The sequence below is a fragment of the Platalea leucorodia genome (genome assembly GCF_965183815.1).
Source record: "Platalea leucorodia genome assembly, chromosome: 4".
Taxonomy (NCBI): domain Eukaryota; kingdom Metazoa; phylum Chordata; class Aves; order Pelecaniformes; family Threskiornithidae; genus Platalea; species Platalea leucorodia.
The window spans coordinates 58,163,023-58,190,531 of NC_138826.1; the positions used below are offsets into that span (position 1 = coordinate 58,163,023).

A 27,509-nucleotide genomic window follows, 5' to 3' on the forward strand; every position below is an offset into this window, starting at 1 on the left:
TCCTACAATCTCAGCCTAGCACGTAAAGAAATCTAAAGGCACTATTTTATTCTTCATCGTTTGTAGCTTTGTCCTAGGCTGTATGTAGGCTCTGTCATGTACTCCTCTATATCTATGATTAATGAACAAAGAAGTCTGCAAAATAATTCCCTGATCCTAAGGCCTCTATTAACTAATGTGCCATGGATTGCAATAAGCTGTATCATTAGTGTTTCCTTCGTGATATTGCCTTGCATTGCATGCGCCTTTGAGTAATTGCACGTTATTACTGGGATTACTGGGACCCCCCAGCTTTCTGATCCTAGGAGAAGGCCACCATATTGCACAAAGGGTAGGCAGCTACTCATAGATCTTTCTCTGAATTATTCAACTATAAATATTGCTGGTTTATAAGAAAGCTGCAGATGGGTACATAATAGGCCCCAAGACCTTCCTCTTTCATTTGTGAATAGTAGTACTCCTCTTCCCTACCAAATTATATTACTGAAGCTGTGTTCTTCCTAGCGGATCTAAATCTTGTGGTTCTTGGATACGAAGAACACAAAATTGCCATTATGATGTTAATGCAGCTTTTACGATGTTATCCAAATAATATCTTTAAATCACACATCTTATTTACAATTGATCGTTTTCATCTTAGAAAACCGCATGTACACACTTAGTCAAAGTTATTAAAAATCTTCAGATAGAAATTATACTATGCTAAGCGACTACTTTTGAAACTTCTGCCCAAAATGACTTGCACTGGATAAGTATCAGAGGCAAGATGAAATTTTCCTTCTAGTTTGCTATTCTCACACCAACTCATAGTTTTATAAGAAACAATTTTGCTAGGCCTCTAACAGGTAAATAATCCTTTGCATGTAACAAACTATTTCTCAGTCCTTAAAACAGGAGCTGAAACACACCATCAAATATGTGTTCACCGTTATTCAGTAAAGCTCTAAAACACCTCTTAACTGCCCACCAGAGGACACAAGCCAAACAGAGACATCAAACAACTGTTAACTGAATATATTGTATAAAAGATGCAAAAAAGTCTATCCCCTTCTCCCAGCATTTTGTTATTAAAATCAGTTTGTGCAGCTCCATCCCTTAAATGCAATGGCTCAGCTTCTACTGTTTTTCAGTGGGATCAGGACTAACCCCAAGTAGCTCTTTCTATGCTCTCTGGTATCACCATCATCCACAGCCACACTGAACATAAGGAACGGTGCTGGGCCTTAGCATAAGGATACCCATGTTGCCTCTTGACATCCATGTTGATTTTTCCATCAACCCAAAGATGACATATAGGCAGGTCATTGCAAAACAAATTTTTGTTACAGCCAGAAAACTAATGTGACTTGCTTAAAAAAAAAAAACACAGAAGTCTCTCCTTGACCAAACAGAGACCCAAATTTAAGTGCCCATTCATTCCTACACAAAGGCTCATCACATAAATCTTACCAATCTGAAAGGCTGCTGTATATCCAACCATATTGTAAACCAACCCATTCAAAGCTGGAATGGAGCCAACTATAAAGTAAAAAAAAAAAAAACAAAATCAAACAAACAGCAAAACAATCCCTTATTATGAAAATGGAAAGTTAGATCCGTTTTACCACCATAGTTTAAAAACTTTCCTGCACCTTCTTTGCCAGGTATTTTAAGTTTGAGGGTTTTTTCCTAATAATTCTGCTCTAATTGAATGGTAGCTAAACATATGTTTTGGTTTGAGAATGACTTTTTTTTGATAGTAAATAAACTTTATCCCAGAAACTCCAGTACTTTAAAAGAAGTCTTTCCCCTAATCATTGGCTTCATACTTTCTCACATTGAAGACCTCTACTAAATCAGTGAAAATCAATGAAGTGAAATCAGAATAATGTCTCAGATATTTTATTCTGCTATTCTACGTACTGTTGAGATCACATGAAAATAAAATGTGTAGCCAAAGCCATGTAGTTGGTCATTTACCTCCACTGTGTTCATGGTATGAATGAAACAGCTTACGGTATGAATGAAACAGCTTAGAGCTGTAAGCAAGCGTTCAAACAGAAGCAGTTAGCCAGAAGAATACAGAGATTGAAATCAAAGGCTGGAGAGAAAGAAGAAAAATAGAGACAATGCAGAGGAAATTATATTATTAGGGAAAGATATAAGATGACAAGGGACTGAACAGCACGAGGCTGGAGAGAATGGCTCAGGCACTAGGCTTAGACATCGAAGAATAAAAGACTTCTGCAAATGAAATGGCAACAGCCCTGCCTGCAACAACAAATGTTTTTATCTCCATCTTTTCTACCATTAAGTTTCTAGCAAGGATCTTGCTGCTGGTGAAGTGTTCCTACAAGTTACCAGAGAAGCAAAACATACAAGGAGAATGAAGGAGTAATTCAGCTTCTTCTAAGCCATGTTACATGGAGATTTTGCACCCTCTGCAGGTCCAGGAAGATATAAAGAAACTACAAATATACCCATCCTATAACAAAATACAACAGCTATAGGCTATATCCAGTTCCAGCAACAGCGGATTTTGTGGGGTTTTTGAATGTGGTATTTATGGGTGCTGTATTTATGGGGGAATGGTTGTTTTCCCCCTTTCAGACCTTCCTGAATGCCCTCCTTCAAGAATCAAGCCATATCTGATATTTATTTTTCCCTTTACACTCCGACTGAGTACCAAGCGCTACCCTGCTAGCCGGGTTCAGGGCACTTGCAGCGACCACAAGCCTTCTTTAGACAAAGTTCTTTTGTTCACTACTTAGAAGTATTAAAAGAAAGGGGTTTTAAATGACCAAAACCTACAACATATTTAGCCTCACCTAAACATAATCACCTTGCACTTCACTATATATTAAGTTAGACAGTCTTTTTCTTCATGTACTAGTTCATATTCTTTGCACTCTTCTGCATGAGACACTTTTGACCACACACGATAAGAGTGAAAAAACAGCAGCAATCATACAATTTGTTGTAGAGATAAGATGATTTCAGGTAAAGCACACCTTTTCCCAGGGTCACTTTGGAAGGATTCAATAAAAAGATATTCTGTATTCTAAAAAAAGGGGTCAATACTGGAAGCTAAACAAATATATCAATGTAATCATGCAATGAAAATTCACTGTGTAAAAATCATCAACCCAATGCAGTAGCACAAAAATCAATATAAATAGATATAAGAAATTTAATCAAGTTTGAACTTCATTTCCTCAAGAGATAGATGTCCTCTAAAATACTAAAAGAGAAAAAACTTGACAATGACTGACAAAAGAGCAAAATAAATAATATTGTATTTAAGATGAAAGTGAGTTTGATGTATTTGGTTAAACCAGTTATATATTACAGTGCACCCTTATCTAATACATTTGCCCTACTACACGTTACACTGCAGAAAATATAAACAAAGTCAATGATTGATGATAAAAATTTGTGATGAAAAGACATGCTGGACTAGTATCAAGTGTATTCCAGGGAAAGACTATATACCACTTCTCCTGATTACTTCAATGTGTATTTAAAAGAGACAGCTGCTTTCAATTGATTTTGAAACCTCCATTGACGTCAATAAGAAAACAATGTCAGCAAAAGATCTATGATAAAACATGATGAGCTTTAAGAGCAACTGCGCTTTTGGTTATTTGTTTTTAAAGTACTTTGTTGCTTTCAGTGGGACTCAGATGAAAAACATATTTACATTTGAGAGTATGACCACCCTACTTTCTCTACCTCTCTCCTTTCTCTCTGCATCTCTCATTTCGCATGTCTAATCTCATACCCTACACCTCCTACACAGAAGCCATTCCTAAGTCTTCCTCTGGTTTCCCCAACAGTTACGCTTCCACTTTCTTCCCAATTTACTAAAGATCAGCAATAAAGTCATTCTATTAAGACATTGTTATCAGGCTTTATAGATCATCAGGCTAATAAAGAATTCATTATTTATGCCTTTCAGGTGCAGAAAACATAGAAGATAATATGGACTAGGTGTAAACATTGCAATTTAATTCTCACAACCAAAAGACCTAGAAGTATAATACTTTCTTTTTAAAAATTCAGAGTTGACATCCATGTAATCCTAATATGCTATAGGGGCCACATAAATACATTAGGAAGGTTTGAACATATCTCCAGCTAAAGAAATACCTTTAAAATCAAGAATAAATTATGCCAAAATTGAAGGAAAAATGGCAGAATCTCCTGCCAACGGTCTAGGGAAAGGTAGGGTCTGTGATCTTCACTCCTTCATAACATCAGAGAGTTTTTCAAGCTTTCTTATACTTCTGACATAGAAAAGAAACATAAAGCCACTCAAAGTGACCAAGTAAAATAAGTTCCTTAAAAAAAAAATCCCAATTTTTCTCTCTTTACTTAAAATATGGTGAAGTTGGCTGTTCTTCCTAAAGCTATTTAAAAGATGGATTCTGTGTAATGGGATTGTTAGCACAGTCCAGCTTTGTTAATAATTTGATTTCCTGAATAGAAGAAAATAAAGTTGTCATAATACCTATCCTGAATTGACTCCAGCACATGGTTGTCTTCTCTTGCCAGATGAGGTTGTAAAATTGCAGTTGGAAGCTGATCTGCAGAGAGTAACAGGACCCCTCCTCTTTACCCATAAACACCAACCATGTTTAAAACTCTAGAAAAGTCTGATGTAAAAAAAAGTCTGTAGAAGAACAAGAAAACAAAAATTTAAATTAAGAGTGTAACAGTGTAATAAAAGCAAACAACTCTGTTTACATAAATGTGGTTAACTCGTCATTTCTAAGTATACCCCCTTCTTGACACAAGTGCATTTTAATAAGGCCTTTAAATAAAAGACTGTCAATTCTCTTGTAGCAGCAATGACAGCAATGAGCCATCATCTAAGTCATTTAAAAATCAATTATTTCCAGTTACTAAATGTAAATATCTTCTCAGGTAATTTGTTGGATGCCATCCCGGCATATCTGATTGTTCATATTCAGAAATAACTGCATGAGGTTGAGCTGACAGGTATCTGACAATCACTATCAATGCTTCAGAGTGCGAAGAGCTGGAAAGCTGCCACACCAGTACATTTTGTCACAGACCGCCACTTTCCTACACTCTCCTCCATGACCAGCCACTGCTGTTCCCTTCATACTGCTTAGCTCAGGCAGTAAAAGCCGTCAAGGTATTTATCCGGATCAAAGATGCTGTCTCAGGTCTTTTCTAAAGGGAACTGCAATGGAAGAGCTCCAAAATTTAAAAGAGGAAAAGAAGAGAGGAAGGGCCCTAAAAGCAAGGAATACGCAGCAATCAGACTGCACAACTGTTGAACTGAAGAAAGCCTTCACAGGATTTAACTCAAGGCTCTTCTGCACACAGTTAAAGTACATGCTTCTGGAGAAACACAACATACTTGGCTCAGGATTCAGTGGAGCTCTGGTGATTCAGGTCCAATGAATTTCTAACGCTGATCTTAGCATTTTGGTGAAAAGTTGCACTTCAGTGTTGGTAAAATTGGTGTCTTGCAACCACCCCAAAGGCAGCTGCTGCAGGTAGATGATTTCAGTGAGTACTGAAAATCCATGACATGCTGCTAAATTTGTGTACTGTCCATTGCAGTCAAGGAGGCAAGATTCAATCAAAGCATTTTAGATTTGTCTGTCTCACGTGTCCAACTTTCATCGCTGCTGATGTACTACTTCATACTGACGTTGTTAGATCCATAAACATGACATAGTGCAAATAACACCGATGGAAGTAGATCTGTCTCAGTTAGAGCAGAAGTTTCCTGCTATAAGTTATTGTATATTTGTTTACTTTTGTTTTTAAAGAAAGGCTGAGAGTATACAACAATTTAAAAACACACTGAAGACTGGGAGTGTCAGAGTGTAACATAAGAGGGCAATAATTTGGCTTCACTGATTGCCACAGGCATCCTACAGGAAGGCCACCTGCAAAACAGTCACCTCCAGCAAGGCGGCAGCCACGCTTTGAACACCACTGCCACGTTTACTGTGCCTGCACCCACACCCTGCAGTTCGGGGATGCCCAGGGCGAGGTGCCCCGGGAGGGCTGCCAGCATGTGACGGGACCGTGACTCAGCTAAAGCACACAAGCAGAGGTGGCTTGATCTTCACCCCTACTGAGTATTGAAAAAAAGCCTGGAAGGCTTTTAGACTCCCATAAAAACAGGTTTTATTAGGGTACTTACAACAATATTTATCATCTTCTATAGAGATAAAGTAATTAGGTAGAACGTAAGTGTCAAGGCTTTATAAACAAGTTTGTGCCACTCCCTGCCAGCTCAGTAGCTTTCTGAGTTACATTAGACGTTGCACTGTCATCGCTAGGAAGCACTTTCCACCACCCCCAAGGCCTGGCCAGCTGCTGGCCAGACCCTGCTTCTCCCCAGAGACCTGTCTTGCTGCTACATCCCTGGCAATGGTGCTCACTGCAACCCTGCAGCCCCTTTAGCCTGCCCCAGCTGCTCAGCCACCAAACCACCATCAGGGACAGTCCAGCTCCACCTGCCCCCACACAGCTTAGGCTCTTCTAAAAGGAGTGCAACAGATACCCTAAACCACACAGAGAACTACATTACCATCTCCACCATGGTCAAAGGCTGACCTCCTCCAGGTCTCTCTGCACACACACCAGACAGAGATGTATCTTACATGGGGAGAGGATAGAAAGAACTGCTTGCTACTATGCAGGTAGCATGGCTAGAGAACAGCAGAAGGAAACATGCTTTCAGGGTCCATGGCTGCTCCTCCCCACACTCGCTGCAGGAGAATGGATTTGAAACAGGCTGCTCCTTGTCAGTTTAGCAAAACGTACTCGTTATTTCCAAATGAGCACAAAGTGCACGCCTGCTGAATTCACAGCTGAAACGCCAGCCGCAAAGGACTACAGCAGTCATTCGCCAGGAGAACAAGCTCAAAACCAGTTGCTGGAGAGCACCTCGTGAAGTGACAGCCAGGCTTTGAACACCACTGCCATGTTTGCCATTCCTGCGGATAAGTCCCTGCTTGCATCCACACGCTGCAGCCTGCAGGTGAGCAGAGCGGGGTGCCCTGGGAGGGCTGCCAGGCTGCCCAGGGCGTGACGGGGACGTGACTCAGTTAAAACACAGAGGCAGAGTGAGGTGAGCATTTAGGGACTTGAGCATCTCCCATATTAGGAGAAGCTGAGAGAGCTGAGGCTCTTTAGCCTAAAGAAGAAAAGGTTCAGGGGGATCTTATCAATGTATATAAATACCTGAAGGGAAGGTGCAAAGAGGACAGAGCCAGGCTCTTTTCAGTGGTGCCCAGTGACACGAGGAGAGGCAATGGACACAAACTGAAACAGAGGAAGGTCCCTCTGAACATTAGAAACACTTTTCTACTGTGAGGGTGACTGAGCACTGGCACAGGTTGCCCAGAAAGGTTGTGGTGTCTCCCTCCTTGGAGATATTCAAAAGCTGTCTGGACACAGTTCTGGGCAACCTGCTCTACGTGGCCCTGCTTGAGCAGTGGAGTTGGACAAGATGACTTCTAGAGGTTCCTTCCAACCTCGCCCTTCTGTAATTCTGTGGATATGTCTCAGTCTTCACCCATATTGAATTCTGCAAAGATGCCCTGTAAGCTTTTAGACTCACAGAAAAAAAGTAGGTTTCATTAAAATATAAATGGCAATACTTATCTTCCTACTATTCTTTATTTCATATTTGTCATTTCATTATTGTTGCAATCAATACATTGCAATAGAGAGTGTTGCACCACCTTTTACATTTCTCTCTGACACAACTGACTCTCCACGTCTTTCTTCAAAAAAAAACCAAACCCAAATCCACATCCTGAACACATTTCCTATCTCCTTCTCTTATTGCGTGTGGCTACTCACTTGTCAGCTCTGCAGGAGGAGACATTTGTGACAGGCTCCTTAGGGTTAGTTCAGGAAAATAACGCACATTGCTCCCCCAAGGAACACTAACAGCAAGGCTGCCTCACGTTGGGGCTTTCTAACTAAGTACTTTCATCTGAACAAAACCATTCCCGATAATATTAGACTAGCCACAGAAGAGATATGCTTTTTGCGTTTCAGTATTTTAGCAAAAGCTGACCACGAAGAAGCACCATTACTCTCTGGAAGAGTCTCTCTAAAGGAAGGACAACTCAAAATCAGACACTTGTAAACATCCAGTGAGGTGATAGCATTGAAAAACTGTGAAACACATGGCCACGCTTAACAAGGTTACGGACAAGTCACCTCCTCCATCTGCACACTCTGATTCATGAAACAGCACGGCAGGGTGTTCCAGGGAGGTGCCAGCCTTTCCAGGGAGTAAAATCACCATGACTCAGCTAAAACGTTGAGGCGGATGGGCCTCAGTCATCACCCATACTGCTTTCAGAAAAAAAAAAAAAAAGAAAAGAAAAGAAGGAAGAGGAAGGCTTTTAAACTCCCATAAAGTCAGGTTTTATATGGCTATAAATGATGATAGTTATCTTTCTCCATGCAGATAAAGCAAGCATGTAAAACAGCAGAAATGCCTAAACAGAAAAGCCTGTACACATAACTGTGTCCTTCCAACAGATCTGCCCCGCCAGCCCGTGTTGCAGCTGAGTTGCCAAAATCTCTCCCTGCTCCTCCCTGGCCCCCAGGAAGTTCACTCCAAAATCGTTAAGGCCTGGCCAGCTGCTGGCCATACCTTGCTTCTCTCCAGAGGCAATGTCACTGCACTCCCTGCTCTCTAGATGTCTTGTGGATGCCCCCAGACACCTCCCAGGTTGCACCCTGAAGCTGCTCACAGGAAGCCTCCAACAAGCACGGGGGAGGGCTCAGCAGCTATTGCAGCTCCCTCGCAGGAAGCGTGGCTGGGGAGCAGCAGCAGGAGACATGACACCCATGTCCGTGGGTGCTCCTCCCCACGCTCATTGTATTAGTACCAATGAGGCAACTCTTGGCTGGGAAACAACTGGCCCCAGTGTAAAACAAGCAGGAGGGAGAGAGAGAATGACTCGTGTACTTGTATCTTATAGCATCCATATCTGTAGGCACAGACTTATCTTAAGAAGAAAGTGTACAAACTGGTGTGATGAAATGCATTAATAAAGGAAAGCAGCAAATTGAACTTTGTCCTGCTGACTGTGGGTGTCCGATGGGGTGAAAGGTTCACAGCCATGAGAAGTTGTTGGCAGCTTCACCCACTCAGCCCCTCTCGCTGAACACAAGTCTGTTGCAAGCACATCCATCTGCTGGATCCTTTCTCTTTTGAAGGCCTGGGATCCAGGCAGTTCTTAATTCCTTGTTTCTCCTCCTTCCTTTGATTGTTCAGTAGTCACATTAGTCAGCAATTTTAAGTCCCTCTCTCCACTGCAAACTGTCTTTGATGCTCATGGGAATGTAATTCTTTAGCAGAGTGGGAATTTCCATGGCTTCCCTCTCCAGTCCAGCTTTTCTGACAAGAGCTAGCTATTGTTCTGGTCGAGCTAGTGACAGAATTGATGGACAGGGCCCTTAGAAATCAGTCAGCCCTATATAAGAATATTTGGCTGGGCAACAAGCCCCCAGCAGAAGAGGGACCTCCCTCATACAGTGCTGAGGTGGGCACGTAACACAGAGGTCAACCACCAAAGTGGATTAGAATGCAAAAGGGTCCTTGAAAAGAGATGATACTCACACAAACTGAAGGTTTGTGATTTGCTACAGTTTAATTCCAGTCAGTCACAGTGTCAGAAGAAAATACACACACATATATCATATAGCTAAAAATCTGATCAAAGAGAAAACACAGTTTAGTCTGACAGATAATACTTAAGGCAAATCTGGACATCACCTGTTTCACCTGACTGAGAACGCCAGACTGGCTAAGTGCGTAAAGGCTGGGAGCACGTTTCCACAGAAAAAAAAATTAACCATCTGGAGTCACAGAAGTGAGAGTCAGGGTGAACCCCTCCCTGTTATTTACTCCTGTAGCAAGCCCCTCATGGAGTTTGATGGCCTGGATTTCACCTCAGCTTCCTAATGTGAAGGAACTTTTTCCTCAAAACAGCTGTCAGCTACACAGCCCAGCCCTCCCAGGCCCCTGGCTCTTGATTTCTGAGGCACTCCGTTCATATAAACTTTCCTGCAGCCTTTAAATATCAGCCCTCTGAGTGCATTTTGACCCTACATGAAAAGCAGGGGGTCTATTCGGACTAAAGCCCAACCTGTAGACAAGCTGTGATCGCAAATCCCTTTTGCAGCCTCCGACCCCCTGCTGATGCTGGCTGACATTTTCATTGAGCACAGGGAACCGATGCCTTCACAGGGACTGATGCAACGGTCCTGCGGGGAGCACGGCGGGATCCCACCCCGCTGCAAAGAGAGGGAATGCAGAACCTATGTCAAGGTAAGACCACGTTCCCTTTTAACGAATTCCTCTGTGAGCAGCGGGTGAGCCTAATGCTTTCTAGAATAAAAAATGGAAATTTCAGTCCATTTGTCACCACTTGAGAGTAGCTGAGAAAATCCTTCACCGGCCCGGACGCCCATTCCCTCATGCAGCAATTCTCCTGGCACCCGTCAGGCTCTCTCCACGGCAGAACACAGGCAAAGTGCCCAGTCCATCACTAAGGCGTTTGCCTTTAGTTTGTTCAGTGCAAAAACAAACAAACAAACAAACAAACAAACAAATCATCTTAGCATCAGGCTTCTGTAGCCAACCAAAATCTCAAGATCACGGGCATCTCGTGTCTCACATGCAAGGGAACCCCGGCGGAGGCGGGAAGGGGGGGGGGGGGGGGGGGGGGGCGGCCCCGGCGGGCGTGGGCCGAGGCGGGGCGGGCCCCGCGCCTTAAAGCGCCGTCGGGCCGCCGCAAGCACGGACGGACGGACGGACACTCACCCAGACCTATCCCGCCACCGGCAGCATGGCGAGCCCCTGCGTGGAGCTGAGCAACAAGATGAAGATGCCTGTCCTGGGGCTGGGCACTTGGCAGGTACCGGGGCGGGCGGGAGGAGGCTGCGAAGATGGAAAAAAAAAAAAAAAAAAAAGAACGGCGACCACCAAAAGCGGGTCTCCCGCCCTGCGCCCGCGGAAGCCACGTCCCTGCGTGGGGGCCGGGGGAGGGGGTCGGTCTCGCCGCCCACTTGCAGCGATCGCGGCCGCTTGTGTAACCGGGCGGGCTGCCAGGCGCGGCGGGGGGGCGAAGGGGAGAAGAGGGCTCGGGGAGCGAAAAGTAAAGGAAAAAAAGACCAAAAAAAAAAAGTATACAAGGTGGAGGGAGGCAAAATAAAGAGGAGGGGAAGCAAAAAAAGAAACCAACAAAAAAAGAACAAAAAGTAGATTGTGAAAGGCTGCCTGGCCCGGTGCTTGTGGCTCGCAGCCCTGGGATGGGGTCAGTGGCTGCTGGGAGCCCTGTGCCACAAAACTGCCTTCGTGGGGAACGTAAACTGGCAAAACTGCTTGGGCAACCCTGAGAGCAAATAAGGGGAAATGATGCAGGGCATTACACTGCTGGAAATGGCAGAGTCCAAATGTCTCACAGAAACCAACTCCTTTCTGCTCTATTCTCTTTCCTTACAAAAATGCTGTTTGGCTGGGAAGTTGAAACTCAGTTTAGATGCGGGTGACAAGGACGCTCCAGAAGCAGCTGCAAAGGGAGACTTTGAGGAGCTGTCGCAGCAGCGAGCGCCAGCAGAAGGCCGTGGAAGAGCTCATGGTTTGGTTGTGTTTGCTTTCAGGCTCCTCCAGGAAAGGTAGAAGAGGTGGTGAAGTTTGCTATTGATGCAGGCTACCGCCTCTTCGACTGTGCCTATTTCTACCAAAATGAAAATGAAATAGGGAATGCAGTCCAGCAGAAGATCAAGGAGGGGGCTGTGAAACGGGAAGACCTCTTCATTGTCACTAAGGTACAAGGATGCAGGATTATTGAGGCATTTAGCTTTTCTCAAAGAGAAACCCTTGTTCCATCTGTAAAGTAACCTAAGGACTTACTCCCTTCTATGATACTCATTTCATAGTTGTCTTGTTGTGTGCTATAAATTCCATCCTTTATTTGCAATTTGGACTGAGCTTTACCTAAGGAACCACTGACTACTTTGGAAAGATAGCATGGCTGTTGCTGATCTAATAATTTCCTTGCATGTATTAAGTCACTTAATTATACTGAAGGTTCATTTGCATGTACCCTAGAAAGATTAGAGAAAAAAAAAGACTCTGAATTCAGAGGTGCTGTGCTACTTACTGGTTTGCAAGACATTTGAAAATGGTGTCATGTACAAAATGTAAGCCTGAAAGGGAATAGAAATGAAAGTATGGGACTTCAGTCTGAAGTATTTTCCGTGTATTTACTCCATTCCTTTATCTCATCTACTTGTCTCAGTACTGCCCTTTCCCAAAAAGTGAGAAAACGTCAAGTAAAAAAATTATGACTTGGGGTTTTCACCAACAAAACCAGGAAACATTGAGCATAACTAAGCTTTTCCACATACTCTTTCTTTTTGTTAAAGAACAGGTTTAACTTGAATAATACTTGCAAGTTCTTCTATTTAAACAACTTGAATTTTCATTTCAAAAATAAAATAAACAGTTGTCACTATGGCCAGTTAAAAGGGACAGAAGGAGGGGAGCTATGAGTTGCTAAAGGCTCAAAATTTAGGCTGAAAAAAAGAATATTCTAATGCTAACAGCTTTGCTGTGTCAGATACACCTGGCAGTGTTACATTTAGTTCTGAGAACCTCTTTTCATGAGTAGGAATACTGATTGTCCACCTTCACTACTGACTTATTATTTGTGGTATTTCTGTTCTATCTTACTATTAAAATATTGGCATCCATTGAATTGGCATCCATTCAGTGTGCAGTAGGTAGGTGGGGAGGGAATTTTCCTCCCAGACCACCAAGGGAGAAGCTTCTGTCCCCTGGCCTGGACTGTGGAAGCTGTAGAGTCACAGCTGGGCTTGGTTTCTTCCCACAGTTGTGGAACACATTTCACGAGAAGTCCCTGGTTAAGGTAGCGTGCAAGAAGAGCCTCGCTGCACTGCAACTGGACTACCTTGACCTCTACCTGATACATTTCCCCATGGGATTCAAGGTAGTCCTGCTCTACATTCCTCTTCTCCTCACCTGGCTAGAAACATGGCGTATTCTCTCATCTATGCTGTGGCCATCTTCATTATGCACCTGGGATATGCTATGGTTCATTTGGCTCTTCCCTGAACCTGGTGGTAGCAAGCATTCAGCCACTAACTAGGTAGTGGTATGTTTTAGCATGTGGGTCTGCCTTTACATGCCTGTTGGAGCAAGATAGCTGTAGGTGTGCCAGCTGCTAATGAGCCCCCAGGTCTTCAGGGAAACTCTAACCAACACACGATGGTGCAGTTTGGGATCATGGCCTTCTGCTGGGCCAGGACAGTGTGAACATATCAGGCTTTGGAGATGTTGGCTTGATCTGGAGTAACGAACAGTGAAAAATGAAGCACAGTGCAGAAACAATGTGCTGCTTTTTTTCCTCAGTCTACACCTGTGTAAAATAAATAAAAACTCTAGAATAAAGGTAGGGGAGTGTTCCCTTCTGTCTAGATCTGCCTAAGTTACTCACATAATTGATACTAATCCCCACTCTTTGTATGCAGGGATTGATTTGTAGAAATATGGCCCTCATCCAAAAGAGAATACTGATGAACATGCATAATTTTTAGTTATGCAATATGTTTAAATAACCTGCTAACTTACTGCCTATAATTCCAGTCAGAAGTGCTAGTAAACAGTAGGAAATTAAACTCTCTTAAAAAGTCTATGCACTATCTGCCTTGAAATAACAGGCTGGTGAGGAACTGCATCCTGTGGATGACAAGGGTATGAGTATCCCCAGTGATACCAATTTTCTGGACACATGGGAGGTAAGTTAATGTCTTCTCTTTTGAGCAGGTGTCAGCACTAAAGATGGAGCAGAGATCTGTATGCATGATGAAATGAAGGGATAGGTTTGGGTATGGAGGATAGTCACCCAGAATTGTATTTCATGACCAGAACGAGCAGTGCTGCTGCTACCCCTTGTTGTGAGGAGCAAGAGGGGGATTTCATTAACAAGACTAAAGAGTAGGAAACTATCAGCACTGTAAGTGCTGTCACTAAAATAATATTTGAATACGCACAATGGTAGAACTGAAGCGTAGATTAATCCGGGTGTGGCTGTTAATTTACTGGGTGTTTCATACAGATAGAAAATTCTCACTTTTCTGTGTTGGGCATCAGCATCTCAGGCTGTCCTTCAGTCCTCCTTTCCCTGTAGACTGAGGGTCTGCTCCTGCTACCTGCACCTTTGTGATGCTACAACTCTCAGAATTACTAGTTTTCTCTACAATAGCAGATTACAGTTGCAAGAAAGTATTTCGAGGTAACTGAGTTTAAGTTAACGCCCTCCCTGCTGTGTTCTGCCAACTCAGAGGTAGTGTGCTGGCATAGGAGGAGGTGGAGGGGTCTCCCTTGCTTTTTTAGCTCTGGCAAAATGATCCCCAAAGAAGCCAAAGCAAAAGATTTTGCTTCCCATTACAAAAGGGTTGGCCAAGCCATTCTTCTTATATTACTTCCCCATCTGCAATGGGCCATAAAGCATACAGATAATACAATGTGCAAAGATTTTTTTAATTTTTATTTTTTTTAATTTAAGATGCTATTATTTAATTTAGTGTGGGTTGTTTGTTGGTTTGTCACTAGCTTTATGGAAAAAAAATAGTGTAGTTGACAGTAATACCACCTCATAAATACACATTGGTTGTCCTTACTCGTTAGGCCATGGAAGAGCTGGTGGACTGTGGTCTGGTAAAAGCCATTGGTATCTCCAACTTTAACCATGAGCAGATTGAAAGAATCTTGAACAAGCCAGGTCTGAAATACAAGCCAGTAAATAACCAGGTAAGATTTTTATTTCCATTGATGTCAACTAACCTTGGAATATTCCTAAATATATTCTTGCTACACTTCAGCTCTAAAACTGACTTGTGCCATAACCTTTAAATAGTTTTGGTGCCATGGAAAGATATTGCAAAGCACTAGGTACCTCTGGTTGTCTGAAAGTCCCTTCAAGTCAGTACTGCCTGCAATATGCAAGGCTTTGGTATGGTGTCAGTGTTGGTGGTTTTATCTGACAGGGACCTCAACATAAAACTTTTTTGTAGACTTGTGCGTATATAATGCAGTGAAGATTTGAGAGCAATACTGTACAAAACAGTATGGATTATTCATATCGCAGTAATATGAAACAGATGAGAGTACTTTGGTTTTAGGCATTGGAAAAAAGTGAAAATATCCATTACCTTGTATAAAATATATATACGCACCTTGCAACTTTCTGCTACACGTCCTCTTTCACACTCCCAGTGTCACACCCCCAGTTGCCACAGGCCCATTTCTGCCAGCCCTGGGATAACCAGCAAAATCCCCACTGCGAGGTACTGCACGGGCATGGGAATGTACAGGAATGCTCTAGCTTATTCACTGGACTTATTTATTTTTCAACATAAAATAAGACATTTCACTAAACTTTGTTATAAAAAGGAGGGTTGAAGTATACAACTGTATAACAAATCCTCACCATGTACCTCATGGATGAAACCACAGGACAGCAGGGGCATCAGGACCTTCTGACCTTCTTCCATATGTGACTTCTTTGTACTCAGCCGAGGCTGCTGAATGCCCATCTCTGCTGGCTTGGGAATATCCAGGGAAATCCCCACACTGGGTCTTGTGCAGGCATGGTGCTGCGTGTGCTGCTGCGCTGCAGTGCCAGGCTTGGGGCTAGCGTGTGCGCTAACCCAGCTTAGCATAAGGGGGACATAAGACTTGAAGAGATTTTATTGAAGGTTATAAAGTTCTGGTTGGGATGGACCCAAGTACCCGCATGTTAAAAGCTGCACCAACTTCAACACTTCAAAGAACTTCAGGCTTTTACCCCAGTTAGCTTCTCCATGAGTGTGTCTGTGCCACACACCGTTATTACAGTAGTTGCCTAATCTAGCTCAGGTCTAAATAAACTACTGTACATGAATTTCATGTCACCATGCCTGGTAGCAAAGCTATAGCATTTCGGAACAGCTGGGTATGTGCATGGTGCCACGTTATGCAGGGTAGACATAGCCCTGTGGTCATCCTATGGCTTGTGGCAAGTTGAGCAGCATCCCCGTGTAGGTTCCTGTTGCTTCCAGTTAAAGGACATCTTGCCCGAATGGCTGGTCGCAACATGATCTGAGCTAACTTGGGGAAGCTCATCTCCCCAGGCTTCTTCAGGAGTCGGGGAGACTCCTTGGGGAGAGGCTGGGTGACTCGGAGCAGAAACTAAACTTCAGGTATTCTGAGCTGCCCCTCTGAAGATGCAGTCCTGCTCTCCAGTAGTCCAGGAAGACTGATTTCTCCCATTCCTGATACAGATAGCACTTCCACTCTTCTCATCTATTTCTCGCTATCTTTGTGTAATATGTAGCATGAGGAAGCCCTATTCTCTGTGCCAGACCTCTAGATATTGCTGTGACATGAATAACTTTCTTATAAGATAGATTTTAATCATGATATTGGAAGTCTTTTCTTCACATCTTCTGTGAGCCAAGAGGAATTAAAATGTTAGTTATTCTCTGAAGCTCAGTGCAGTCTTCCTCTGTGTCAACCACCGTGTTACTGTGCTTGCAGATCGAATGTCATCCATACCTAACCCAGGAAAAGTTGATCAAGTACTGTCAATCCAAAGGGATTGCTGTGACTGCGTACAGCCCCCTTGGTTCTCCTAACCGCCCATGGTAAGAAAGCATTGCAGCCTCTCTGGATACAAAACAATGCATTTGCAACTTGAATCTTTGAGGCAAATGATGTAAATATTGCAGGTATAATGAGAAAAGTGCCGTTTCTTTGTTACAGATTATTTCACACAAAATGTCAGGCTTCCTGCAGGGAAGCTAATACCTTTCTACCATCCATATCCTGGCTTCTGTTTTTAATAGGGCCAATCCAGGAGAACCTGTGCTGCTGGATGATCCCAAGATTAAAGAGATTGCAGTTAGACATCATAAAACCCCTGCCCAGGTAAGTGGGCTTGTCAGGGCAAACTATTCCTCCTCCTCAGACAATTTTACAAGCTGATGGCCAGCTTTAGCAGATGCTGCCTTCTCTAAAGGTACAGTTTAATGGGCTTGAACTGCACTTGACTCTTCATACTGCCCTAGTTCTTACCAGCATTCATACAAATTATGAGGTATTTTCTAAGAGATCTTGGGTGCTGAGCTTTGGGGAGGCTGACCAGCAGCAGTACATACTTATCTTGGGTGTCCCCCTTCCTAGGGAGATTTCTTCTGCTCCCAGAGAGAAGTGCTTGCTCCCTGAGAAGACCCTTTCCTCTGAGGTTTAGTTACAAATCATCAAGCCAACTTGTTATTCCTTTCTCCAGCTAAGTTAGCAAGTTGTTCTTCAGAGAAGCCCTGTAATTTGCACACCTGTTTGATTGCTCCCTGTTGGTTCATGTTCACAAAGAATCATTGAAAGCTGCTTGATTATTCAAGATGAAATTTTTTTCTCTATTAGTGGCTAGTCATGCAAATGAGTTCTTGCACAGGGTGTGCAGAAACTGCACTTCAAACAAATCCACACATTCACAGGCAATCCACCATAGTCATATTTTAAGACAGGCAGAGCAGGAGAAAAAATTGTATGCAATAGCCCTCTTTTGAGGGGGGGAAACTTTTGAAATCTATAAATATGTTTTTCCTTTTAAGGACTTCAAAAAGCTTAACCTAGGTGAGGTACTTACCTGTAAGCCCAAAATAATCTGCAGTATCATTATGCTTATTTGGTCTGAGCACTGATACAACGCAAGCCAGAAGCATCATCCTTTTTCTCCCCCTCTCCTACCCTAAATGAAAACAAAATAAATCCTGGAGAAGCCAGGATGTAGAAACAACATAGGCCAGAAACAATTACAGTTTGTTAGTAGACTGCAAGCAAATGCTGGCACATCAAACTCCTGTATGCAAACCGGTAGAATCTTCTAAAGAGTGAACATGGTTGTAGAAAGATAAATTGGTTTGTGCATGAAAAAAAAAGAGAGAACACAAAATGCATTTGAACAGATTTCTTGGTACCCCTGCATTCATGCTCCTCCTTGCCCTTTCCTAGGTTCTGATCCGGTTTCTTATCCAAAGAGATGTGATTGTCATTCCCAAGTCTGACAAACCACAGCGTGTTGAGGAAAACATCCAGGTGAAGTTTCCATTGGGATTTCTGCCACCTTTTTGCACAGAATAGGCACCCACACCCATATCTCCCCCATGTTTCCAAGCAGCACCTAAGAGACATCGGAAGGGGAGCGCAGAGATGCAAAGACCGGAGCTCAGCCCTACCTAACCATCCGCACTTTTTCTCTGGGGAAAAGCATTTTGTTCCTGCCAGGAGAGAAATGGGTTACACCAGGGTGGTCTGAGCTCTGCTGCCCTGGAAGGGGAATCCCAGCTTTGGACTTGCCCTCTAGGAGATGTTTAATGAGCCCCTCTTTACGGTGTAAAGGAACAAATTGTAAACACCAGACCCGTTATGGTTTATGTCTCTCTTTGAGACTGTGGTTCCCCTTGGCAGGGAGGTTCAGCTGGATGTTTGCTCATAAGGCCTGGCATCTTAGGTAATACCTCTGTGTTACTTTCAGTTCATGCTGCTACATTTTGGAGTTACTTCTATGAACCACCAGCAAGAACTCTTAGATGACCAATTAACTGTGAGACAGTTGGTACCCAGTAGTCCTCTGTTGTAGCAGAAATGTTTATTGCTAGTTCTAGTATTTGTGATGCATCAAGTAATCCATCCTTAGCACCTTAAGTTCTCTGTCTGTGCATTACAACACAAACTGCAGTGGTGTTTGCATTCAACCACCCAGAACTATAAGACATTGCTATGAACAGCACCTCAGAGAGAAAAGGGCTATCTTGATTACTTCAAGGGTAAGTTGGTATTTGGCTGAGAAATAAGAGGATTTCTTAACTATGCTTAGCATGGCTGCAGTATGTTCCTACCTCAAGTCATAAATGCATGAAGCACATTTAGTAGCTAACTACTCGTGAACTGAAGTAAAAATGGCGCTTGCTTTTTTTTTTTTTTTTTTCCCTTCCCTGCTAGGTGTTTGACTTTGAACTGTCTGAAAAGGAGATGGATGTCATCCTCAGCTTCAACAGGAACTGGAGGGCAGTTCCAGTGCTCCAGTATGTTTTTTACTTCTTATGATCCATTAGGCCTATCTCTATCTGTATTTTCATCCCCCATATCTTGAAAACATATACGACCAAAACCAGGGAGAGCTCCTATCTTAAACCCTGGTCACCAGGTAATGAGACATGTCCTGGAACTGATGTCAGGAGGGAGATTCTTTCAGGGCATTCCCTTCAGCATCTTGGTGTTGCATGTGCTTGTTCACAAGCCTGTGTTCCAATTAATGGCAGCAGCAAAACGAGTATGTTGGCAGTGGGGGAAGGAGACTGCAGTAGGGAAATGCCGCTGAAGATACTTTCTACAATATTTAAATAACCAGTTCTTTCTCTTCTCAGAGCTGTCAATCACAAGGACTACCCATTCAAAGCAGAATATTAGTGCCAGTGGTTTCTGCGAGACCTCAGTGTAACTCCTTCCAGATTAGAAGATGTATGCTGCAGCCTAGACTTGATGAGTTCTTCTGTGCTTGACAATCATCAAAAGCAGTTACTTGTCCTCCTTTTTTAGGAGGTAGACCACTAGCTGGTATAAAAATGCATCAATAAGGATGGGTCTTTTGTTATGATGGTTAACAGAAATCTGTTTTTGATTAGTAGTAAAAAGACGATGTCTTGTCATTTCCGGTTTTCTTGTCTTCCTTAATTAAAGACATGTTTAACAAAACACTTGGGTTACTTACAAGATTTTTTTATATGTTATTTCCAATGTGGTCAGTCATCTGGCTCACGAGTTGCTGTCAAGGAATGTTGTCTTTAATTACTTTGCTTTTTACATAGTTGTGATTTTTATAGTGTGAATCTCTAATGCTTTAATATTTTATATGAATAAAGTTTGAATAACAACAAAACTTAATCACTGTAGTGCTTAAATTGTTTCATACAATTACTTATAAAACATGCCTGAAGTCTGGGGTGTTTTTAAATTTTAATACAGATAGAAATGAGCTTTTATAATTCTTGTACAAGGACAATACATAGAAACTACTTTGTGGCTTATGCATCAGACAGGATCGTGCTCTAGCTAGAACCTAAAGAAGAAAGTTGTACCTATTAATCCATGTAGCCCTCCCTCCGGACAATGAGAAATTGAACTCTTGAGTGATGAGAGGTGAAAAGTTGAAGACAGCATCATATGCAGCATATGTTTTGATAACACACATCATTGAAGACAGCATCATATGTTATCATATGTTTTGATAACACACATCAAAATACACCCAGCCAAACATAAGGGCTACCTACAACATCAGAATTACTTGCTCTGGAAGTCTCATACACAAAATTAGATTTTTGCACCTCTGCTGGCAGCATTCAGAACAACATATCCAGAGAAGGGTTGGCTTTAAGGAAAACATAGAAAAACTTTTCTTTATAAACACCAAAGCTAACCCTGAGCTAGACTCACAGTTGCTTTAAAGTATTTTCAGAGAGATAATGCTAGGCCAAAGCAAAGGCAGGCTTGAAAAAGGCTGTTTTGTGGCATTCTGCACACTGACAAGAGAAAGTCTGGCTAGGATGCTGAGTGAGCTGCAGGAAAGCATGACGAGAAGCTAAGGTGACGATCTGGTGTCATCTGAAAAATCATCACCTCATAATGTTATCAAAACACCAAAAAAACTTGCAGTGCTGCTGACTCAGCCACCGGGATTTGTCTTTGGCAAATTCTGCCAGGAGGTGGTGCCAGCTGGTGGGAACAAACCATGACCGCACCACTTTACGGTATTTCCTAAAGGTAAAACTGATTGTGCCCAGCATGCTTCCATGCTCTCAGAAAAGGCAATAACCAGGAGCAAAAGAAACTTACCTATATCAACAAGGAAAAGCGTCACTTCAGCAAAGACTGCAGGGAAATGTAGCAACGTAGTTGGTCAGTACAAGGCAGCAGAACAGGCATGCTTGCAAGCGTACAAGCTCTTTTCACGTTAAATTAGGCAGCATCCGATTATTTCTCCCCCGGTAGTTCAGAAAGCTGTGCTTGCTGCAGCCTTCCCAGTGCTTCCCAGGGAGCTGGCAGCAGCCTGGGGGGCCTCTTTTGGATGACCACGACCTGGTTAGAGCAGGGCATTACATGCTGTGCTGCCGTTAGAGAAAAAACAAAGGGGATAGGAGGACAACGGGAAAGCCAGCAGCTCCCCAGGCTTGGTCCCCATGATCAGCCAAGCCTGGAAGTACATCCCACCGAGGTCGACAGAAGAAATATGACAGCTCTCACACAGAAAACATTTTTCAAAGCAGGCAAGCAGACAACTGTGCCGCTAGGTCACAACCTACCTCATTGAGCATGCTGACTTCTGGATGAGGCACAGCTCCTGTCTTGTACTGATAGGGATGACAATTAAGATTTTTTTTTTTTTTTTTCCTTAAGAATATGTAGGTGAAAGCTGCTGATTTTACGACTTGGCTGTCTGGTGTAGGATAGTACATCAGGAGAGACATCCTTTGAGGTTCTTTACAATGATACCTTATTTTAAACAGCCTTAGCACGATTCCTATCCCAGTTGCAACAACTGGGTCATTCCTACTCATTAACAAACACAGGGCTGCTGATGGAAATATTCCATTTATTGTGGATGCAGTTTCAGAATACATTGTTTGAACAAATCATTTTTATTGCAGCTATCGGATGTATTTGAAAGACTCAGAGGAGTGTTTACAAAACCCCCAAACAAAAAACAAGACAACTCAGAGACAACATCAGGCACAGTTTCACCCCCTACAGATAACTACGTGCATCTCTATATGTAAACAAGATGTTTCAGCCAAGCAGGGGAGCTCATCTTTGGGTTGAAATATAACATTATTCTTCTTCAGGAAGAAGTCAGATGCTGTAAGAGATGGACGTGGTGGAAAGGGAGATCCTGGTAGTTCCAACGCACAACAAAGCTGTTAACAACGTGCTCAGGGGCTACTTCAGTTGCTCAGTTTATGCCACCCATACACTGTAGGATGTAAATGCTAAACTGTATGGCATGTAAATCCAAACCAAGCTGACGTCTTATAGCCATGTGTTTACTATATACAAATGAAAACGTCTGTAAATAAGATATTCGGGAGAGAGAGTTAAAAAGAAGCACTATAAAGACAGAGGTTTACTTCATTTTAGGTGGACTTAAGTGTATGGCACCGATGGATGGCAAGATTTAGTGTACAGTCATTTGAAACAAGCTCCAACTGTGTTTAGGTTTTTTTTTCTTTTTAATTATGGTAGTTTTATATAAATTAAACTACATCATTTTATACAAGTGACCTATTTTTAACCCTCTATACCCTTACCTTTTCCTCTTTTAAAAACTATACTTTCTTTTTAATTACCCATTACTGGGCAACTGACATTTAAAATTTTTTAATACTTATCTCACCATACCTCTAATGGCAATTATGAAATCTTACTACAGAAAAGTGTGTGATTTTGTCTTTATTTTTTTAAGCTGTGATATTGGCTAATTATGTATGTTTATTACTGAATATAATACTCTAGCACGTATTAAAGCATTCTACCATTAGTAGTGCCTTTAGGCTAAACTTTGTAAAGCTATGTGTGTATATATTCTAAATTGCATTCAATTACTAGTCACTAACAACAAAAAGAAATATCAGTACCGCTGTCAGCTAACATAATCATCCAAATTTAGGTATTAACTTAAACTAGAATGGAGAAATTGATACTTAAAAAAAGTATAAAACAAAAAATTAAAACACGTTATTGATGCAGTATTTCTCATGACATGGGCAACTTACAGAAAATATTACATTGTCAACTAAAGATATTTCTTCCATGCCTTAGTCTAAAGTGCAGAAAGAAAGACTTCTGTATTACAAAAGTAACCATTGTTTTTATAGGTTTACTGCACACCTTTCTTAAGCAACTTCACTTTACATGCATTTTGGGTTGACCTCTTCCGCCAGTTGAAATCACTGTTCAGATACATAGTTATGACTATCAGTAGGAGAGTCTATATATTTCACAGCATGGGTTTCTTTAGGAATAAAGGCTCTTGTGCAAAGGCAGTACTATTATGATGAATGTCTAGACTGATTATTAAATACAGTGCTAATATACATGGTTTTAACTGGGATAATGCAAAAAGACATTTTGGTAAATAAACATAAATATAAAAAGAACAATTTAGCACTTTTTCCTTTTTTTCTTTTTTTCCCCCCAACTGATTGGTCCAGCATCTTTAGTGGCCTTCTACGGTTCTTTCTCAAATTGTCTCAAACCTGCTGAGAAAGAGAAAGATTAAAGATGGCTTGAAATAACCCAAAAATATCTCTAAAATAGAAAAGGCATGGCTCTAGATTAACACACAGCATGTAAGAAGACAGGACACAAGCTGGATGCTGCTGTGCTCGTGTACTGGGATTGCTCAGAGGTGGTCTCCAAGAGGACAAGCAGGATTTCACCTCTCTCGCCTCCGACAGCCCCGGGAAGCAGCTCAGGGAGAGCTCAGGAGCTTCCCACCCAGAAATGCAGGGGAATGCCGCACCCAGCGCTCTCCCCAGCCACGCATGGGTGGCTGCCATGCTGAAGCAGGCTGTGCTGCAGCACTTGGTGCGCGCACCTCAAGTTCATGGCAAGACTGAAAAGCTGGCTGCTGAGAGCCCCCTCCTGCAACCCCTCTGCTGAAGCCCTCATCTCACTCAGCCTTAGAGGAGAGGCTCGGCAGTGGCCAAACCACTCAGCGGGGTCTGCTGCCGTAGGCAATGACACGCGACCGCTAACACCTGCTATGGGAGCAGAGCAGTGCTAGTGCTGAGCAAGCCTGAAAACCCCTCTCCTAACAGCTTGGTTTGAAAAACCTTAAGAGCAGGAGGAAGACAATTCTGTTTTGCATGACTCTAAACTGATAAGAAAAGTTCACAGGCATACTGTAGCTCTGGCTTCACATACAAAAGTGAAGAAAAATATTAATGGGTAGAAAACCAAAAGTTTTTCTATGTTTGATCATTTCATTGCTAGTGAAGAGTCAAAGGATGTTGCAAGACATCTTAAAGCTATTAAACTGATCAGCAAATTTCCGTTCTTCCCCACTGGTCCTTAGGCACATATTTATTTTAATTGGTTTTATTTGGAGTGTTTTAAATTAAAATAAAAATTTGAAAACTGCACAAAGCTAGGAGGGAAACTTTGCTGATTTCTTTCCGTACAACTAGGTTGTGCTTCCCAAACTAGTAGTTTCAAAATGACAGTACTAGGACTCTTTTTGCCTTGAGAAGACACCACTGCACAGCTCCAGCAAAAGCAGTTCTGCTGTTGAGTGCACTTGAACTCCATTCCAGTCTGGGTATGCAGGAGCACATGAAACTCACAATGAGCCAGAGGAATTATTTTTAAAAATCAACACTGCTGAATTTTCATCAGGCTTCACCATTACCCGGCAGCAATGTTTAAAATCAGATGCAGGGCTCCTTCTCCATAGTACTGAAATTATTCTGCTCAAATAGTGCTGCTGCAACAGCCTCACTTTTGGGGTTTCCCCTCTTCACTCATGAAAAGCATAGCCATTCCTGCTGCAGCCTTTAAAAGAGCCTTTCCCAGCTGCCTTGCATTTGCTGTAATTAGTTAAATGACCATCCCATTCCTCAGACCTCACGCAGTTTAATGACGCTCTCCAGCTACAGCAAACATGCTACGCGTGTCACTCAAACAAGGCTTTGCAAACATGGCTGGAGCTCTGCTAATCCTCCTAGAAAGATGATTTGGGCTTATTTCTCAAACATTCATGTTTTGATGATATTGCAATGGAGCTTTTGAAAGGTAAAGGCAAAAAGGTGGGGTTTTTTGCATCAACATTAACAGCCATGGAATTTTAAAAATCAGACGTGCCTGTAGAAAAATGTGGCAAAGTTTCTATTTAATATGCAGGTGTATTATTAGAATTACTTACCATTAGTCTCTGATTTTTTCCCGATAGCTGATACCTGTTTGAAGAAGTAATAACCCATTATTAAGTCAAATATGGGAAAATAGAGCTATTTATAACAGGAAAAAAAAAAATCAACTCCATGCAAAGGACAGATTTCCATGCACAACACAGCTCTGCCAAATAGGAATATAAAAGTTACACGCTGCCCATGGCTTTCTGTGCCTCATTGTACTTTCTTTTATAGATAAAAAGGCAGGTTAGTAACAAAAAACACGTAGAGGCCTAGTTCCAACTAACTGACCATATGAAGGCAAACAGCACCTTCCCCCTAGAAAGGCTCCCACAGAGGTATTATCCTTTTAACAACGCACTGAAGTGTTACCTTAGAAGAAGACGACTTTTCAACTGACTGCTTCTCCCAGAGATTACGTTTGCCGGATACATCTCCTGGTTTTAAATCCTGTATTTTTAAATTAATGTCAGAGAACAGAAACCAATATTAGTTCAGGTTTATTTTAATTTGGTAGAGAAAAAGTTAGAACATGACTTTCTCATAAGAGAAGTTGAGGACCATCCACCAGTAGTAAATATTACATTGCCTATCAATTATAAAGCTGTTCAGAATGACACCTCACATAATCACTCCACACATATACATGCTTCACAACAAAAAACAATCCTGCTGCATCTATTTATTATTTCACAGACTGGTCATAACTTATTACACTCATCCTAGGGAGTACAGTGAAAAGTTACTGCACCATTGGGTTTTTAAGAAAGAGAATTCCAATTTTTGCAGAAAAAAAGATTTTTTCAGAAATAGTATTTCTATTAGGGAGGAATTCAAAAGTAGCTTGTCTCAGTTATTTCGGATCAGAATCAAAATATTTCATTAAAAAATGTAAAAAAAATTAGATTAGGACTTCTACTACAACAGAAAAGCAGATCCTCAACTGCATCCTTAAATATAGGCTTCAGGATTTAACACTTCATATCCATTTAAATTTCCATTACATCCTTTAAAACCTTAGCATGTACCGATCACTAGCCTGACAGAAAAAAACAGGTGAGGTAAAGTCATTAAAAAATAATAATATTCTCTGAAGATGAGTGTATATGGAGACTTGAAGCAAAACTTAGTCAAAATGTCAAGCCGTTTCTTGGGGAAAAGCAGGGCTACAAATCGAGATGACATATGCTAGGCTAGTAGCAATGCACCTGCTTAAGGACAGATGGATAGGTATCTGCCTCTGTGGTTGGCAAACAAAAGACTCTTGAAACAATTTTGGACGTAAGTACTCTCCTTTTCAAAAAGTGTTCAAGTCCTGCACAGTTTCCAGAACCTTGATCTTGCCATCCATAGTGAGGTAGTTTTCTACACATGAGTTTCTAACTGGGGATAGAAAAATGCCCAGTGATGAATGGAAATGTGATTTCTGCAAGAGGTATTTGCATCCAACAGAGATGCTCTAGAATTGATCATCCTTTACAGCCAAAGAAGGTTGCTGATGGTTAAGACTTTAAGCCAATTCTGTACTTCAAAAAGCGAGTTCAGCAGTAACAGAGGAAGAAAGAAAACAGCAAAATTGTAGTGGACCTTATCACAAAACTACTTGCAGTGGACATTATCACAAAACCACTTCCATAAACCTGAAATTTGGGATCTGTGATTTTAGGGTCACCATTAAACTAATTGAGATCTTTGCTCTCTCTACTTTTAATTGAATGTTGTTCCAAAAACGACAAGAATCTTTACAGTCACAAAAGCTTCGAACAGTTCTTTATTTTGGTGGAATGTGATGGGGGTAGGGAGTTGTTTGCCAACTAAGAAATTTGAGGTTTCTCTCTGATTTATCCTGGTGAAAAAAGTAAAAATCACACATTACAGATTTATATCATTCTTCATAGTCAATTATAAACAGGTTTACCTGACCACATTAGCAAACAGACCCCCAAAGAAGAAGAATAGGAGGAGGGCAGGTTCCTTCAAGCAGAGATATTGAAAGAAGAAAGAACAATCTATTGAGAAAGAGGGAAATGAAGACAGATAGAAACAGTTGGCCGAGGGGAAAACAAGAGGTTAGTTTTACATTATCTAAAACATGCAACTTAAAAGAAAGAGAGGAAAATTTGTGCTGGTTTTCAGTGGTTGTGATTAAATACAGTGACCACAATGACTTCTGTTTTTGTATTCATGTCCATGAGGACACAATCTGCACGTAGCTACCAGTAAATACTAACATAAGGGACAACACTGCAAATTTCAAAGTCCTCTTTGGGACAAATTGGAGTGTGAATTGAGAAAGCATTTGTCAGGCTGCACCTTTTATAAAAGGCAAGTGGACTGGCAGAAAAAACGCTACACAAGGATATGGGAAGAAACCAGTTCTTTAACAAAATCCCAAAGTTGAATTATTAACATCACGAGTGATGCCCTGCCATTCTCCAGTATGGACACCCACAGCTCCAGTTCCTCATCCTTAC

At 41.9% G+C, this 27,509-nt stretch overlaps 2 protein-coding genes across 10 annotated transcripts in view; one reads left to right on the forward strand and one right to left on the reverse strand.

Moving 5' to 3' along the window:
* Positions 1-10,839: 10,839 nt before the first annotated feature.
* LOC309589650 (aldo-keto reductase family 1 member B10-like) lies at positions 10,840-19,537 on the forward strand (the record flags this gene model as incomplete). The annotated part of the gene is made up of 10 exons (XM_082310052.1): positions 10,840-10,916; positions 11,662-11,829; positions 12,897-13,013; positions 13,744-13,821; positions 14,714-14,836; positions 16,604-16,710; positions 16,912-16,993; positions 18,080-18,163; positions 19,070-19,152; positions 19,495-19,537. The coding sequence occupies exons 1-10, from the start codon at positions 10,848-10,850 to the stop codon at positions 19,535-19,537; spliced, it is 954 nt and encodes a 317-aa protein (XP_082166178.1). The 5' UTR covers positions 10,840-10,847.
* A 2,193-nt stretch (positions 19,538-21,730) lies between these two features.
* CALD1 (caldesmon 1) overlaps positions 21,731-27,509 on the reverse strand; it is a 248,553-nt gene continuing 242,774 nt past the window's right edge. For 7 of the 9 annotated variants that reach the window (XM_082311259.1, XM_082311264.1, XM_082311263.1 and 4 more), the window contains 3 exons: positions 25,408-25,485; positions 25,047-25,080; positions 21,731-23,382 (listed from right to left, as the gene is read on the reverse strand). In XM_082311259.1, the coding sequence (XP_082167385.1) occupies positions 23,351-23,382; positions 25,047-25,080; positions 25,408-25,485 (144 nt within the window). In that variant the 3' untranslated portion in view covers positions 21,731-23,350. The remainder of the gene's footprint in view (positions 23,383-25,046; positions 25,081-25,407; positions 25,486-27,509) is intronic. The other 2 variants (XM_082311265.1, XM_082311261.1) reach the window with 1 other exon arrangement.